General features: G+C 35.1%; 1 protein-coding gene across 1 annotated transcript; it reads left to right on the plus strand.

The window, feature by feature from the left end:
• Nucleotides 1-8,958: 8,958 nt before the first annotated feature.
• Nucleotides 8,959-14,137, plus strand: LOC146998344 (dynein light chain 2, cytoplasmic-like). The gene is made up of 2 exons (XM_085814159.1): nucleotides 8,959-9,225; nucleotides 13,181-14,137. Exons 1-2 carry the CDS (start codon nucleotides 9,024-9,026, stop codon nucleotides 13,459-13,461), a joined length of 483 nt encoding a protein of 160 aa, XP_085670285.1. The 5' UTR covers nucleotides 8,959-9,023; the 3' UTR covers nucleotides 13,462-14,137.
• The last annotated feature ends 5,265 nt before the right edge of the window (nucleotides 14,138-19,402 follow it).

Raw genomic sequence — 19,402 nt, forward strand, 5'->3', positions numbered from 1 at the left:
TTGCTGACCGAAGTAGTCACTTTCAGAGTACAGTCCATGCTTCTTTAAGAGCGCTCTAGCTTTATTCCAGTTGAAGTTGGTATCTCTTACAATGAAGGGCGGAAGCCGTCCGCCATTCTTGTTAGGATTTACTGATTCCGGTGGAATTTCATATATTTTTCCATCATCAATGGTTGCTGTTTCCATGGATATTGGTTCAGCAGTGCTGGGATCATCTATGGGCGAATTAGGGTTCGTTGTGGCTGCTTGGAGTGGTTCCGGCTTTCTGATTGGTTGCTTTCGGGGTCTCCGGGTGGTATCTCCTCTGGGAGCGCAGTCGTCAGAGTCCGAACTGGCATCTAGTGCTTTATATTTCGTAAAATCTTCTTCAGACTTTGCTGGGCTCTCCGCTCTTCTGACATTAGCTTTAATATTAGGACGGGGAGGAAAATCATTTTTCATGCTGTTTGTTGATGGGGGAACCGCAGCAGTAGCAGGAGAATCATTAGAAACATTGTCTGGTTTGTCCTCATTTAGTGGTCTGCATTCATCATTGGCAAGTGCCCTAAATTTGCAGAACAGGGACAGGTCACGAGCTTCTCTTTCAGTCAGATAGCTTCTATCTTCCTGAATCATCTGTAGGTTCGTGATTTCCGAACCTATGAAGTCGAAAAATCGATCCATTTGTGAAAATAAAACAGTACAAGGCAAGGCCTTTTACGGCAAACTGATGAACATAGTTCAACGAATGCCAACCTTTTTTTTTTTTTTTTTTTTAGTAAAACGCAAAATAATCAAAATGCAAGAACGAGGGGACAGAGCACCTTCACGCTCAGAGATGCAATCACTCGAATCGACTGTTAACCTTAATCACATTTCCTCGCTTTTTTATTCTCGATTGATATCGGGCGCCCCCTATCGGCGGCTTTTCTACAATGCCATCTATCGGCTGATAACATTCGGTCATTCTGACCTGACAATCGTCCCGATTGTTCGGAGTACAAATCAATTTTATAATTAATACAATTTTCTACTTCAACTCTTATACACAATGCTTAACGTACTTATTAATAATACACTAAGAAGAATACACATTTGTTGGTTTTTGCATTAGCACTGAAGGCGTAATGAGTAAGTTTCCTCAGGCGCAGTTTTCATTAAAGAATCATAAGTCAAAAAAATTAACTACGAAATCTTTATTTGATAAAATAGGAGAATTCTGTTTAACTTAATCATAACAAAAAGTAATAATCTTCACAGACATTAAAACACTGAATTATCGAAAAGGAGATAACTTACATACAAATATAAGTCATACATCTTCAAGCATACCTATTTAGGCAATAAGAAAAAACAGGAACATACTTTGACACGGTACCTGAAAAGAGAAAGTGCTAACTGAATTAGACCTTTGGCCGTGATATAAGTAGCTAGAGTGAAAATCGAATACACTGCACGTAGCTAAGGTGAAAGTCAAATATACTGCATTGCACGCGAACTTTACTTTCTCTCGCCAATATATATCTTGGCGCACGTTCGTTTCGTATGCCTTTCGAGTTTCATTATGCAAAATACCTAAATTTATGCTAACAACATTATACTAAAATTTGATATGATAATAAACTTACTAAAATATTTTCACATACATAAATTCACATATTTTTGATACATTAGCATAATAATCGAAAATTTTCTGTAAATCATTACTAAATACGTGATATATATGAAATTATTCACTTTTTATCAGTCCTAAAATGATAAGTTCAAAACAAATGCACTTAAGTCTTTCAGCTAATGTTCAAAAGTTCAAAGTGAATTAATGTTCAAAAGTTCAAAGTTTCTAAAGTTTTCTATCAGCAAACATACGTAGATAAGCACACACACACAAAAAAAAGGAAAGATCTCACCTTAATCGCATAGAAGAGCACTTCCATCAGTTTTTACGAACAGATCTGATTGGATTCCGTCGAGGAATTAAACTTGATAACTGGTCAGCATCTTCATCGTCGCCGTCGTCATCATCATCGTCAGAGCTGGGATCGCACCTCCATGGCTTCAGCTGGCTCACATGAGCAGTAGTAGTGAAGTAGCGACCTCGATTCTTCGCTTCTAGTTGAGTTATTCTGTAGGTATCGCTAGGTAATATTTCCGTTATTATAAATGGCCCTCGATATTTCGGCTGTGTTTTGGTAGGTTGACCTGTAGCCTTAGGAGCACATCTCATCACAACTATATTTCCTTGCTCAAATATTAGTGTACGACACCTCTTTCCATCGAATCTCTTTTTAATTTTCACTTGCTGTTCTTCAATTCTTCCTCGCGCTTGCTCTTGGATTTCTCGCGGGTCTTTCCATGCATCTGAATCTTCATATGCTAACTTCCTAAGTATTCCATCATTAAATATAGGAGAATACCCATGTAGCATTTGAAATGGAGTCTTATTTGTAGTTTTGTTTACCATGTTGTTAAGATTTCTTTCCGTCTCTTTTATTTTTGAATCCCAATCTCTGTGTTGTTTATCCGTCAAACCAAAGATCTAGTACCGCGTTTTGAACCGAGTAATATAGATATTTCATTATTCTTTATGCTATTTGAGAAACAAGCTCAAAAAGAGAACGTTAATGAGATTGATTGGGTCTCGCAATTAATTCTTTTATTACCTTACGATGTAGCCCAGTTAATAGTGAAAGAACCAGCGGATAAAGGGGATGATTATCAGCATGTTAAGAAAATTACTCATGCAGAGATTCAAGCTTAGTTCTTGGGCACTAAAAACAAAATTTGAAGAACATTCTAGAAAAAACGGAATGTTATGGGTGGATTTAGTGTATGAATTGAGAGTGTATTTAAAGAACTGGTTGAATTGGTTGGAAGTTCAAGATTTTAAAAGTCTTAAGGAACTTATGCTCACTGAGCAAATTAAGCGGCGAGTCCCTCTAGAAATAAGAGAGCACTACTTAGACAATTGGGAAGAATTTAAAACAGCTTCCATTTTAGCAGAGAAATGCGACAAGTATGAGGCTTTGCGAAGAGATACGAGGAAGTTAGAACAGAAAGCGGGGTTAAAGAAACCATTTGAGAAAGATAGAGAGCGGTATGTAAATTCTAACTGTAGTTATTATCAGAAAAGTAGTGGTCATCAAAGAATTAAATCAAAGGAGCATAGAAAAGTTGACGCTCCTAAAAAGGCAAGTTTTCAATGAAGCAGGTTTCGAGAAACAGCGGAAAATAAGGTGTTACCAATGTGGAAAGGACGGACATATCCGACCTAACTGTCCATCGCTGGAAAAGAGTAAGGCTAATCTGGTGAAAAATCTAGAAACGGAGAGTTTAGGAAAATGTTTTGAGTCGTATTTTAAGAAAGCAGTAATTAATGGGATAGAGAGAGAATATCTGAGAGATACTGGAGCTGGTATAGATCTGTGTAATAGTACTTGGATTAATACTAGTGACTTATTAGGGGAAACTGTATGGGTGAAACAGCCTTTGGACACAGAATGTAAATGTTTACCTTTGGCGAAAGTCACCATTGAAGGTGATTTTGGTGTGGTCACCACAAAGGCAGCGGTTACTCCGGTAGAGTTAGATAAAGAGTACTATTGGTTAGGGAATAAAACTGCACAGTTGATTGAGGAAATTAGGGAACGACCGATTCTCTTGAATGCTGTGGAGACTCGTAGTCAGGCGCATGCGCGCAGGAATTTAGAGAGAGCGAGTGCAAAAGACTTAGATTCCAGATCGGGAGAAACGAAAGAGATAGAAAGTGAAAGGGCCGTCAATAATGACCATTCGGAAGAAAGGAAGTTAACCAGTAATAAGAAGGAGGACATTAAAATTTCAGACATCAGTTTAGAGGAAAGGGCTATCCTTGCGGATGTTTTGCCAGCAGAATTCTCGGAAGCACAAGCAACAGAAACTCATGATAATGTTCAACACCAAACAAAATTTATTATATCGCATACTGAAGGAACACAGGATCTGCAGAATTCGATATTCGAAAAACCCACTTCTATCAAGACGTTTTCTTCTGAGTAATTGCTTCCAAATAACCTTGCTGTAAAAATGATGTTCAATTATAATGCTGAATCAAATGCATATGCTATATGGCGTGCAATGTATAAGGAGACATTACCAGCCATTGGCGAGTTTTCTTTGGATGAGCTGACAAGTCATAAAGTCAGGAAAAAGAAATTGGTACCTCATCCAAATATAATTGTAAATGTTGAAGAGTGTCCTATCTCAGTGATTGATTATTCGAGATCAGATCTACAGACAGCAGGAACTTTAGCATATGAAGTATATGGAGGAGCCAATCCTTTTTGTTCTGTAAACTGTTGTTTGAAAAATGATTTTTGTAGCATTTTGGAATTATATTTTTGTAGATTTAAATTTGTTTGCATAGTGTGTTTCATTTTCAAAATGGTTAGAATCAAATGTTTAAGTATTAGCATTTTGTAAACTGAAAAGGTACTGTAGATTCAAAATTTAAATCTTTTTGTTGTATTTTTGCATTTATGTTATCTAGAAATAAGTGCAGGGTAATATAACTGGCTTCTCTATTATCACTTAAATGGTTACCACTTGTGTTTTGAAAGCAGTGAAATGTATTTAGAATTTTTCCTTCTATAGTCAAGAAAAATTTCTTTATGAGGAGAGGAGTTGTGATAAGGTTACATAAAAGAAGAAGAGACTGAAGATTTACATGGACAAGGATGTCTCGTGAGCATAAGCTGAAAATTATTTTTTTTTAACTTACAAATACGTTTTCAATAGTTATTAAAATAGTCTTTATTGAAATAATTAAATCCTTGGCAATGTTAAAAACGCAAGCTCGAGAGGCACGAATTGCTCTCGCACGTAAAATGTATAGAATTTGATTTTTGAAAATAGTAAGTTTCTCTCTTGTCGAATTGTATGTAGCCATTCTTTTTGCGTTCAATAAAATTTTTATGCTGTGTTTTGTTTTGAACCTGATGTCACAACCCAGGGTTTGCATAGCGGTTTCGGCCACGACACCACACTACCGAAAAGTGACCAAATAAATCATGGAATTTCACCACTGCACTCTTCCTCATGCTTTTAGGACTAAAACTACACCCATCGGGCTATTTGAGGATTTGTAGTCTTCTTCGCATTCATATATATTAGAGCTTGACAGTCAGTAATAATTGTAAATCTTATGCCGATTAAGAACTGTTTTAACCTGTCCAACGTCCCTATAATGGCCATTAACTCCAATTTGCTGGAATGATACTTTCTCTCTGCTTCTGTTGTTTTCTTGCTGACGCAATAAGCAAGATGCCATTTTCCATCTTCAACCCGTTGCATTAGCATTCCACTCAAACCTCCTACACTTGCATCACAATGGACTTCAGTATCTGCATGCGGTTGATAGTGAGCTAATATGGTCTTATCAGTCAGTTGTTTCTTCAATAGTTCGAACGACTTCTTTTGTTCTAGCTTCCACTCGAAGTCTCGATTGTTCTTTGTCAATCTGGTCAATGGTTCGCTTTTTAACGCATACTTTGGCACAAATCGTCTGAAAAATCCAGTCAGGTCCAAAAATCTTCTCACTTCGTGCACATTCTTTGGTTCTGGAAATTGTGTTATGGCTTTTATTTTTCTAGGTCCCGGTCTAATACCATCTTCGTTTATAATAAAACCCAAGAAATCGACTTCTCTTTTCCCAAATTCACATTTAGATAATTTCAAGGTTAAATTTGCTTTTCTTAGGCATTCTAATACATCTTTTAATTTGAAAATCATCTCTTCCCAAGATTTTGCAGGAATAAGTATATCATCCATATAACACAACACCTTAGTATTGAACAAGGAGCCTAGGACATACGACATTAGGCGCTGAAACTCAGAAGGAGCATTTACTAACCCAAATGTCATCCTTTCGAACTGTCCTGTTTCATCTGGAGGGATGAACGCTGTCTTTAATTTAGCATCTTCACTTAACATTATTTGCAAATAGCCATGGGCTAAATCCAGAGTAGTAAAAATTTTACATCCTCCTAAACATTCTAAAAAATCATCTATTCGAGGCAAAGGGAAATTATCCTTTATCGTCTGATTATTAAGTCTGCGGTAATCAATTACCAGTCTGTATTCCCCTGCTTTTTTCTTTACTAGTAACACTGGACTAGCGTAAGGCGATCTAGTTTCAGAAACTATCCCATTATCTTTCCATTCCTTAACAATTTCTTTTATTACATTACATTCAGCTGCATTCGTTTTGTATGGGCAAGAAGACACAGGTTACTCCCGTCAATTTCTTTGATGTCCATTTTTGCTACGTTCGTGCAACCTAATTCATTTAAATTAAGAGCAAAGCAATCTCTAAATTCATTTACTAATTTTAAGAGATCAGTTCTTTCACTATCTGTAGTTGCCTCATGAAATTTTATATCATCTATCTTTATTTGGTGAATATTTTGAGAAATGGAAAATACATGGTTTTGTTCTTCATCTTTGTTTATATTGCGAGTGTCTACTTCCTTTAATTCCCAATCTTCTGTTATATCTATCACCCTGCTGATACACTAATTTTCTTTTAATCTGATGTTATTGTGTCCTATGTTCATAATTGGGACTGTTACCTTACCATTTGTAACCTCCATCATCCGGACTTCCATGCTTGTTTTGAAATAAGATTAGTCCATTATTTATATCTGGAGTTACAGAATGCACAAAGTTTATCGTGTTACTTTTTATTTCTCTTGGTTTCTCAGAATATAACTTAATATGTTTACGCTCCGTTTCGTTTATCAACTGCGCGAATGGAATTTTATTAGCATACCATATGTTAAACGAATCCCCTATTTTGCCATAAGCCAACATTTCATCGTTCAAAATATCTCTCCCAATAATTAGGTCATACGGCTGTACCTCATCATTTACTATAAACAAATTCGCGGTTTGGATTTCGTCGATTCGTGAGACATGAACTTTTCCCAAGGTTGTTGCAGATGCGTGATTTACGCTCCCAATACCAAACATTTTTTTTTTTTTTTTTTTGTTTCCGGTTGCACTGGCAATCGTAATTTCGAAAATCTTAATAGACTGACAACGCTTCCAGTATTTATCAAACATTCGATCGGTTCACTATCGTGAATTACTGCTTTCTTCAAATACGTTGAAACGTTAGATAATACATCATGATTCATCGCAACACTATTTTGATCTTTCATTTTGTCATTCATCATTTCTTCGCGACTCTCTGTCTGACGCGGGAGGCATTTGGCGTCACAAATCAAGCTAGAATGTTTACGCTTACATGTCAAGCAGCGCTCTTTTAATTTACATAAACGGACCATGTGACTTTTTTGCAGACATAAAAAACATCTCCCGTTCCGTTTCAAACTTTCTAATTTCTGTTCGCGTTCCTTATCATAATTTTCAGAACTGTGCTGAGAATTATTGCAAAAAATGCAAATTTTCTGAAATGTGCTCATCAGTGGGGTTGCGTTAGGAATCGAATCTTGCTGCTTACCTTTAAACTTTTGAAATCTATTCCACTTTTCCGAAAATTTATTATGTGACAATTTATAGTCTACGGTTTTAACTGAGTCATTAATTTCCCTTGTTTGTCGAAACAAAAATGTTCGTTCTCGCGTTTCTATTTCTCTTCTAAGAAATTTTAATAATTCTGTTACATTCCAAGAATCGTCTCTTTCATGCTGTCTATAAAAATCTAGCACAATGGAATCTGGAATAAGTTTGGTTAGTAGTGGAAACAACAAACTTCCATACGAGTTCAGTTCGACACCAAGAGTTTGTAAACCCCGCACTTGGATTTCTGTCTTATCGTATAACTCCCTTAACTGTTTAAAATACGAAGCTGATTTTACTGCATTTAAATTTAATAAATGGTTAATATGAGATCTTACAATAATTTCTTTTTTTCCGTAACTTTCTTTAAGCAATTCAAGTGCTAAATCATAATTATTTTCCGATACCATATAGTCCTTGAATGCTAATTAAGGCTGGTCCTTTCAAGAAAGCTTTAAGATAATTATATTTATCTACTTTAGATAAGCGTTCGTTACTGTGAATCGCATTATCAAACTGTGACCAAAATTCCTGAAACTTCTCTAAATTACCCTCAAATGGTTCTACATGAAGTTTCGGCAAATTTATTCTCAGTTTGTCTGGTTCACTATTCGAAATAAGTGAAGAATTATTCTTCAACGAGAAATCTGCCTTATTTCTACCTGAATTCTGGAGATAATTCTTGACTTTCGATTTCGCGTAGATGATACGTTCTCTGTATTCTTGATTATTCTCGACTTCTGTTTCCAGATCAGATACTTCAGGAATTAAATTCTCAATTTCTAGATCTAACTTAAATATCTGATCTGCTTTTTCTTGTAGATTCATCTGACATTCTTCTAATGATTTTCTATCTACAATATCCGGTTCCAATAATTCAGATATTCTGTTAATTACTTGTGTTGTTAACCTTCTTAAAGTTTTACGTTTCGTTTTTGCTTTATGTTTTTTTGCCTTGTCGCGAAATGACAACTGAATTAATTGAATGAGAAATATATCTCTAATGAAAATCGAGGAAATAATTTTAAATGAAATGAAAAAAGAAAAATGCATATAATTTAATGTTCCGTACAAGGAAGTCATGTGGTGTAGGCTTCAGATTTTTTAAATAAGTCATATATCATTATAACGTTTAATATGTTATCGAATGTTTTCTTTTTGAACGATAATGTATATCTTATATATATATGCGCATGAAAGAGAGTTGCACTAGAGGTTTGCAAATCTTCTGGTAGGACTTTAAAATCTGAAAGCTCTCAGATTTATTTATTTATTTATTTGCTACTTTTTTGGGGGGGAGGGGTGACAGAGCATTTTTAATATCAAATAGGTGGTACTGTCAAGAATGCAGACTAAGAGTGTTATCTGTTTTTCTTTGTTCTGATAACTGAATGCTCTTATCACCTACTAGGTGATGCTTCTGCTTTCATTTATAGTTCCCAAATGATGAAACTGCTTCATTTTAGTGCTTCGTATCTGAAACTAATATGACTGTGAATGTGCGTGTAATTTTCTTTATTTGCTGTGCTCTGAGTTTTAAGATAATTGATCGTTCTTTACCAGGATGGCTTGTACTAATCTATACAGGTATATTTGTCACATTACTGCATTGGATCTCAAACAACAGGCAGCCAGCGTATATGACATACGAAAGAGATAATTTACTTAATATGATGCTCCATCGCAAAAGTGAGTTCCATTTCTAGCATTTTTCTAAGTACTTGCAAGGTTTATGTTTATTAACCCCTTACCTTATTATTAGCCCAAAATGGCTTTAGCCCAGAAGGGCCTATTAGTTTCGAAACGGCATTTTGCATCGAATCACTTCTCAAATTGTTCCCACCAAATATTATCGCCCTGCATTATATTTAAAAAAATTAAAGAATGAAGAATCTGCGTGTATGTATGTATGTTTCTTGTAATGTGAAAAAACAACGGTACCTAGGGTTATCAAATTCTGAATAACGTAGGCCTTTACCCGAAGATAGGCATCTGAAAACCGGAATTCTGAATTCCGAATTTGTTTTATTATCTCTTTCATATTTTGTAAAACTTTAACGAATTTTTGATTAACAAACTCAATGATTTCAAAGCGAGCAATAGTAATATTGTACTGAAAAATACCTTTATATATCCAGCGCGCGAGATTGTCTATTTGAAATTCTAAAGATATGTTGTGTTTAAATATTTTTAGCCCAAATGCTCTCCAAACGTGTATGTGCGTGTAAACGGGGGAAAAAAAATCCCCTTTGGGCGTAATATAAAATCTGAAGACTTTCAGTTGGTCAACGCGATGGTCGATAATTCGTAACCAACTAGAATTGGAGAATGAGTTTCCTTAATACTTACGTATTAACGCAACTACCTTGGCGCAATATACATTCTAGATTTTTAAGCAATAACTTATATTTTCGTGAGATTGCTACGAACAGCCTTAAGGTTATGAAGAAAATTTTCTTTTTGAAATAATTACTGAAATGAATAATGATTTCCAATTAATACATGTGACATGACCAGTAGATGAGTATTCAGCAAAAGTGAAATGCAGGGAGCCGGCTGAATTTGGTGATTTTGTTGTTAGATAATAATTACAATCTTTCATTCTTTGTTGTTTCGCAATGATTAAAATTTGCCGACCTTACTTTGGTGTGGAAGGTAGGAGAGATAACAGTATTTCTTTCCGGTCACCAGCTGTTTGTTTTTAAATGTTAGTTTGTTCATTTTAAAACTGCTTATTTTTAAACGGTGAAAATAGGAATTCCCTGTTTGACTTCTTTGTTGCTGGTGTGCATCATGGCGGAACGGTATGATATAGAATTTTTCTATCATTCCGAACGAAAGAGCAAAATTCTTATTTTACGGAACATATCTAGCCAAAGATGTACAAACAGGGGGATTATTTTTGTGCATTTAATGATAGAGGCCATAAAGAACGTTTATTCTGTTTCAGGTAATCGCAGCTTCTAAGTATTCAACTTTCCGTCGATTAAACTCCACTATAAAAGAGTTCTCTAGCCACGCCGAACCAGGCACAGGTGTTCAACCAACACCTCCTAGAACTAACTCAAGGCCACGGCGCGCAGTTCGTGACGTCACTACAGTAGGGACGTGAACCTTATAAGGTCCATGAGTAGGGATACTTTCGTCCTCGTTAATTTTAAGGATGCTTTCTAAAATATTCATTTGACGGGCTTATAATTAAACTGAACTTAAATTTTCATATTTAATTCTTATCATTTATAAATCTGGAAAATGTCTTGCTTTCATTAGAATGTGAAGAACCAAGTTTTTTATTTTTAGAAGGTTTTTGATACGAATAATAGAATTTTTAATTCCATTAAAAGTTATTACTGATTTTACCAAATTTAATCGCTGAGAAACTCTTGTTAATGAAAGAAACTTCACACTTAATCAATCGGAATTTTATTTGTACGCGATAATTAAACAGAAAGACGATTTAAGACATGAAAGGCAGGATATAGATACTACAAAAATTAAAATAAATCCTAACTCATTTGAATTAGGAAGCTATTTTACCTGGAATCATGTAGCAACATAAAATCATTAGTTGAAAACAAATATAATTAATCGGAGATATTTATTGGTCAAGGCTCGTAGTAATTATACTTACAACGATTTATGCCTTGACTAATAAACATCTTTAATAAAAGTAATATATCTTATTTTTGACATATATTGCCGAATAATAATAATAATAATAATAAATACTCATGTTTGAAAAAATAACACTAAGCTTGCAACGTTTTTAATAAGTTTTCATAATCATATGAGACATTAGGTGCACAGAGAGAATTAATATATTATTTTGCATTCTAAATGGCAAATAAGGCCTCTGATAGAGGTCTGATATAGATCTCTGATCTCTACAGGGAAATTTTATAGCATGGTTTAGCAGTATTATGTGGAATGCAAATGTAACAAATCCTAAAACTGAAAAACACAATCATCATTGCATTATTACTGTCGAATAAAACGACTAACATATAATGCCTTTAGGATGCACTAAATTATACATTGCAATTCTAAACAATCAATACAGAAATACTTTAGATAATGTGTATATGCTTATTTTCAATTCAGTCAACTCAAAAGAGGAAGGATTGTTCCAATAGAGGAAAAGAAGAGAAATACGAAAATCACGGAAATTGTCTTTGCAGTCAGTTCAGAATTATTTAAAACTGTCTGTAAGCGGGAAACGATAAATATTACTTTTTTTTTTTTTTATCACATACTGCATTTCCTCAAATAAAAATGTATGGCATGATATTTCATAAAGACTTGTGTAAATGTAACGTAAAGTGCTGTCTTTAGAAAAAATTTAAATTGTAGTCTTTATGAAATATCATGCCATACATTTTTATTTACATATGTATGTATATGCATATATATATATATGAATGGCAATATATTCGATTTCTTTGCAAAAAAAAAAAAAAAAAAAATTGCTTCGACATACTGCTATACAAAATATAAAATTGAAAATAATATATTTGGGGTGAAGAAAGAGAATTTCAGGACTTTTAACATATATATATATATATATATATATAATAATTTATTTCCTAAAGAGTATTGATTAATATACGTATATATATATGAAGTAATTAAATTAAAAAATTAAAACATAATAAAAAAATTCCATGAACTTTAACATATATAGAAGTTGTAATACAGAAGTGGAGCGGTTTTGCAGCTGAGGATGGTGGTTCGGTAAAACCATCGAAACTAGTCCTGTGAAAATTTTGTAAATATAACGCTGATTTTGGTTGTTTGACTTCTGTATTAGTATTGTTCGGCGTGTTATTGTGTCTTAATTATAGAAGTTGTATTGATAATGCATTATGCATGTAAATGAAAGGGGAATACATAATAAATTCCTTTGATAAAAAATACATGAAACTCAGAATTTCGTAAATTTTGATGCGTGTAGATATATAGAAATGCATGCATTCTCTGTAGCAGGTAAAAATTCAAATTTTGCTTTGAACAGTTTGTATTTTGCGTCTTTTAACTACAGGCTTAGGCAAAAGCAAATCATTCATTTTTTGCAATAATTATTTAATAAAAAATTTATTGCCGCCATGACTAAATATTTTACTATGATATCAGCAGAATGACCGACTTCACATGCATCTCTAACACATCAGGGGGAGGGTGCTGGTCTAAGTCGCACCCCACTTAGAGATCTAAATTTGCGCATGCGTTTTTTGGATGTGTCTACAGCTTTCCCGCTCTATTTTCCCATTCAGGTTTCGCTCGTTTGCTGTGACTGGTTGACGCTTATCCCAAGTCGGCATAAAGTTGAAAACTTCGAACTTTATGCCAAGAGCCATAAACCAAATTTGTGACGTACTAGTTGTGACAAACTGATTGCCAGCTCAGCTGAAACCACTTATACCCTTTATACCGTCGTCTGCACGCAGTTTAAGACGCACCTAAATTTTAGAGACAATTTTTTAAAGAAAGTGCGTCTTATAGTTCGTAAAATAGGGTGTATATATATATCAGTAGTTTGGCGATCTTTTCCATAAAAGTTGTCATCTGTCCCCTTTTAATTAACTTTCAACCGGATTTTATCTAATTACCTTTATTTTATTTTTATTTATTTATTTTTTTTTTCCAGGAAGCAAAACGTTTGTGGATGCTAAGGTTGTGATCAAGAAGGCTGATATGTCGGAAGAAATGCAGCAGAATGCTGTAAATATTGCAACCCAGGCGTTAGAAAAGTACAACATCCAAAAAGACACTGCTGGCTGCATCAAGAAAGAGTTTGACAAGAAATATAATCCCGCATGGCACTGTATTGTTGGTCATAATTTTGGAAGTTGCTTTACTCATGAAACCGAACATTTTATTTATTTTTACTTAGGACAAGTTGCAATTTTACTCTTCAAATCTGGATAAAAAGATGTCATTTATTATAGCTTTAGTTTTCATGGTCTAACATAGAAGTTCATAGTATTCTTTTTGGTGATAATGATGATTTGTCATAAATACTTCGAATTTAAATCGCAATAGGAAATTAAAATCGAAAAGCAGGATAAAAATAATAATTAAAAAAAAAAAGGCCACTATGGAATTTAAGCCCAAAAGGCTTTTCAAATCGAAGGATTGGTCACAATTTTAAAAAATGGCCGAATCTGAATTTAACACAGTACGATATTAAAATCGAAAAACTGAACGAATAATTTGAGCTAAATTAGAGTTGAAATAACAGGCATAATAGTAAAAATTGTGACCGTAGAATTTAAGTTTAGATTATAAAATCTGCAATCTGGACTAAATAATAAAAAATACAAATAATTTTATAATTACTGTCGAAAAATACCCACCACAATACCATTTTGATTTTTAAGACTTTAATTATTTAAGATCTGATCGTTTTTAAGTGAGACATTGGCATAAATAAACTGCTTAAATATTCGTTTAGAATTCAAGTACAATGTGCGTCTTAAATTCGAAGTAATGATGCATATATTTACATGCATTGTATAAACTATAACTTTTGGTGTAAAATGTGCATCAACTGGAAAAAAAAAAAAATCTTAGCTTCTGTCCGAAATGAATAGATGGGATCCCATTACAGTGTCTCATTTGTGTTTTCTGACTCATGTATTTTCCGGATTTATTTGCAAATATCAGCTCCTGAGTATTAGCGCATAAATTAATTTTTTCCCATATATACTGTTAATCACCTTATAAGCTATTTCTCTCACCTTCTTGGCGAGCCTTCGTGGTGTAGTGGTTCTGCACGCTGGGGCGGTATTCCAGATGTCCGTGGTTCGATTTCCGGCGAAGGCCGTTTGCTAATTTTTCATCTCTCCGGCTTTTCTAATTAACCTAATGTCTCTACAGTGGCGCCCGAACTAAAAGGATGTTGGATGATGATTCGTGGCTTTGTGGTGTAGTGGTTCTGCACTCTGGCCCGGTATTCCAGCGGTCCGTGGTTCGATTCCCAGCGAAGGCGGTTGGTAATTTTTCATCTCTTCTGCTTCCAAAAAATATCTAATGTTTCTACAACCTTTTTTTTTTAAAAAAAACATGCTCGTTTTGCGAAAAGTTATTTAAAACATTTTTGTTAAAAATTATTATTTAAAATGGTCTGTAAATGGGCTCACATTTTTTGCGGACACTTGTGCTTTTCAGTTTTATTTGAAAATATCAATTACTAAACATTACTCACCTTATTTTTCTCTCACATATACTACTTCTGATCATCTATTTTAAAATCTACTTGTGCCGCCCAGACGGTATAGTGGTTAGGAGAGCCTACTGCGATACCGAAGAGTCCGGCTTCGAATCCCGAAGAAGTCATGGATCTTTGTAAATGTATAGTGTCTTTGCGGCATGGGGCACTCGAAATTTATGGCTAGCCGAAAATCCTTTCGAAAGGTTGGTGGTAGAAAAAGAGGGGTAGGAGACCCTTGGACCCGCCCCCCAGGTGCTATCCATCAAAAGTAGAGCTGAACTGAGCGAAGTCGTACTGTCACCTGTATGGTGCTCAAGGCTCTAGCCAACGACAAGCGCAATCTTGTTCTTCTTGCCACGATGAGTTTCGTGGGCGTATTCGGATGTTACTGTCAGACAAGTGCGTTAAGTCGCACCAACAGAAAATGTGTAACGTGTATGCGAGCCAGTTTCCCTTATAAAGTTCTCCACGAAGGCATCCCTCCTCTTAGGCAGATAGCCCTAGTGTGCTTTGCCGTAATTAAATAAACCAAACCAAACCGCACCAATAGAAACAAAATATACTTGTTTTGAAAAACTTATTCAAAACGTTTTGAGGGGGAAAAAACCGTATTAAAAAGCTCTGAAAATGAATTTGCATAAGCATTCGGACACTTTGAATAAACAGTTTATATTTAATAAAAACACGAAAATAACGTGACGTTCAGTATTTTGTTAAATATTCTTTAGCTAAAATTACTTTTCATGGATTTTTGGTATGTATTCAACTAGTAAAGCTTTTGAAGAAATGTCGTGTTTCCATATTTTTTCCTCCAACTCAGTAAGATTTAAGTCCGAAGAATATGAAGACGTTTTGATAATCTCAAGACAGCTGTAGCTATTTAATAACCACAACCAAATATTTAGGGCTGTATGTTTATGATCGTAATAATGATAAAATTTGAATGTACGTTGCATTCCAAGTTTTCTCGCATACGCTTTCAGGCTTTCCTTAAAAATATTTATATATTTATCCCAATCCACTTTACTTTCGATAAACATTAAATTTCTTATTCCAAAGGCAGCGAAACATCCCCCAACCATTTCTTCTCTGCCTCTGTGCGTAAAATTAAGTAATAGGTTTTTCAAATTCAATTCTTATTTCATATTTCGCCACTTATTAATTCCTCTATCGAAAAAAACACATTAGACGTTTCTGGAAATATAACATTTCCAATAACAGAACTTTTTTAATGATGTACTTTACTAACGTCAGGCGTATTTTGTTCCTGACGAACAATTTCCTCCTTGTTGATCACCAGTAGCAAGTCTCGGTAATTGAATAGCGGAAGTAGTAGTAGCCAAAGGCACATGGTAGGGGAAGTGACGTTACAGGTAGGGAGCCTGACCGCCACTTTCTTGCCTCACGTTGTAAAGATCCTAAGTTTTACCAACGTTTATTTTATTTTAAATCTTTACTATCACTTCTTATTTTCTACTTCCGGCTAGAATTAAAAGCTTTAACTTATTTATGCAAATTTGTCTTGCGAACGCCAAGTACTTAAGTTGTGGCTTTTTGTCAAGCAAGAGAGAGGAAGAAGTTATTAGAAGCAGGCCGCTTGCCATACTAGTTTTACTCGGTTGTTGGTTGCCTTCAAGGCCAGAGTTTTAATCCTCTTGATAATTTTAAACGTATCGTAGTGTTAGCAGTTCTCTGTACTACATACGGCTTTTTGTTAATATACAGCCAATCTTGGAGTTAGGCACTTATTTATTAATCCAAAGTTAGTTTAGTTAGATTTTTAGTTAATATTTTTTTATATTCTTACGTTCAGAACACAAGTGGTTGGTCTCTGTATTCCGAAGTTCCGGAAATCATTGTAAAGAGAGAAAAATAAAGGGTTTCGTATACCCTTCCTGTGTGTATTGTCTACTTCCCAAATTTATTGAACATAGCTTTAGTAAGCTCCCTGTTCCGAGTCAGGACAGTTAATGTTCCCAAAGCAAGTAAGGACGAACACAGAACCTGATAACGTGACTATCAGATCTTGCATCTACTAGATAGCCATCTTGTATTTTGTCGAAAGTGATGCAGATATGTTTGAATGACAATGTTTTTTAGCGTTCCGGTTTTATTTTGTGGCAACGATATGTTTCCAAAATTTTTGGTTTTTATTGCAACGATGATTTTTTTTTTTGCATTTTTCTTGCAACGTTGTCTTCACCTACGTATTGGAATGATATTATTTTTTAATTTATTTCATTATTATTTAATTAACCTGTAATTATTTTTAATTGATCATATCATTATTCAATGCTTATTCATTATTAATTGACTTCATTATGTATTTTAATAACAATACCGTTTTAATGAATTTTAAAAAGCTGGTATCGAACCTGTAATCTTAGGCTTGTTAAGAATGTATTCTAACCGCAAAGTCTAACAGATGAATGATTTTGAAAAATCTGTCTTATATATTTTTCCCCCTGATGTTTTGAAATATTTTATTATATTTTCAGAAATGCTTTTAATTTCACGTAGTCACCAAAACAGTCAAAATATTCAATAAAAATATTGTTGCGTGTGTACGGGTTCGTTATGAATTGAATGCACAAGTCCGATGAAAAATGAACAAAATTTATTATTATCACGACAAATCAAACAAAATGCTTAAATTTTCTCAGATATTCGTACAGTATTACAATATCTCACAGTAGTTATCTTTTAATTCCTCAAACGTTCAACAGAACTTAATTCAAAACAGCTAGAGAAAGCTAATTCGCTACAGTCAACAAGCAGTTTTCTAAAAGAACTCTTAAAACAACAACAAACTAACTAACGAATTGAGAGGTCTTCATGCCGCTTATGTAAGCTTTTTAAATGTGCGAGAATTTTCTGGTATTTTCTCGAAATCAAAACAAATTATTATTATTAAATGTTAAATGCACGTACTCTTGTATTTTTAATTTTCCGGCTTAGCTTTCTTTTAATATACGTCACGCGCTGCATTGCACGGGGAATAAAACAATTTTATCTATAATTCTACTAACATTAACTATTTAAATACCAAATCCGTAACACTGCCCCCTTCCCCAAGGACTGCACGTCTCGGGCAGTACAATCCCTGGACAGGAAGCCAAACTAGCAACTAAGGCAAAAATGCAATAACAAACATTACATTACAATATCAAACAACATGATCAATAAATGCAATAACTTAAACAAATAAAGTACTAAATACAAAACAAATACTAAATACAAGTCAAATCAAATACACAGTTAGAAACAAAAAGGACCATGGTCTTACACTATTTACAATTATTTAGACTACGTACTATGGTAATGAGCTAACCTGTAATGAACAACTTTAGGTTTAGAGTTCGATGACTTACTGACCCGAACCACAACGTCATGCAGCTTGTTTAGTACTGTATACGGACCATCCCAAGGTGACTGTAATTTCGGACAGAGTCCTTTTCGTCGAATCGGGTTCCACAACCACACCTTGTCTCCTCCGCGAAATTGATGTCCAGTAACTCTTGTGTCGCATCAGGTCTTTACTTTCTCCGTCGCCAAGTTGATTCGCGCTCGTGCAGAGCGGTGCATCCCTTCAAACCGGGTCTGGAGATCTTGGATGTATTACTCAGGCGATGAAGGCGCATCCATAGGGCGAACAAACAGCCGGTCACAAGGCAGACGAAGGTCTCGACCGAAGAGCATATGGGAGGGAGAATAGGCGGTAGTCTGGTGTTCCTCTTCGACCCTAGTATGATTTCGGCAGCTTCTGAGTAGGGCTTTTCACATGAGAAGTCGGCGTTTCCGGGCGATGATCCCTTTTGAGGATGGATAGTCATGTCCCCAGATGCTGAGAACAGCTTTTTGTTTTTGAAGTCTAAGGAAAAATTGTATTTCCTTAAAGAGTCCAATTCGAGAATGCATGGATCTGTAATATCGGCCACATAAGCCGTGTGATGGTAGGCGGCACTTCCAAACCTGATGTTCACGTTTAACTTCCCAGCTATGTCGATCTTGTCAACAGACGCAGTCTGAAGGGTAACAGAGGATGGCGTCCAAATAAGTTTATCTTTAAACTGTTGAGCTAAATCTCTCCGAATGATGGTAACATTAGCTCCTGTGTCAATGATCATATTGCAAGGAACTCCATCGATATGCCCCTTGATCGACAGTACGTTGCTGTTGGCACTCACTGTAGAAATCTTGATATGGTCATTCATTTGTTTCCTCCGTCGTTGCTGGCAAATGATCTTATTTTCCGTACCCTGGGGGTGTTCTGCAATTCCTTCGTACGTGGCCTTCAGCTCCACAGTTCCAGCACTTTGGTTTCTTGTCACTCATTTTTCGTCCGATGGAATTTAATTGTCCTTTCAACTCGCCTATCTTATTTTCCGTGCTCTGGGGTGTTCTGCAGTTCCTTCGTGTGTGGCCTTCAACACCGCAGTTCCAGCACTTTAGGGTCGGTTTCCTCTCACCAATATTCCGTCTCAAGGCATTCATTGGCCTTGTCAAATCATCCGTTCTATTTTCCGTGCCCTGGGGTTGTTTTGCAATGCCGTTGTATGTGGCCTTCAGCACCACATCTCCAACACCTTAGAGCCAGTCTGTTCTCACTCCTACTCCGTATCAAAGCGTCGACTAGTCTGGATAAATCATCTAAAC

This window comes from Stegodyphus dumicola, chromosome 3, assembly GCF_044657685.1.
Source record: "Stegodyphus dumicola isolate Sdum_Otavi_A_Nest chromosome 3, ASM4465768v1".
NCBI classification, from domain to species: Eukaryota; Metazoa; Arthropoda; class Arachnida; order Araneae; family Eresidae; genus Stegodyphus; species Stegodyphus dumicola.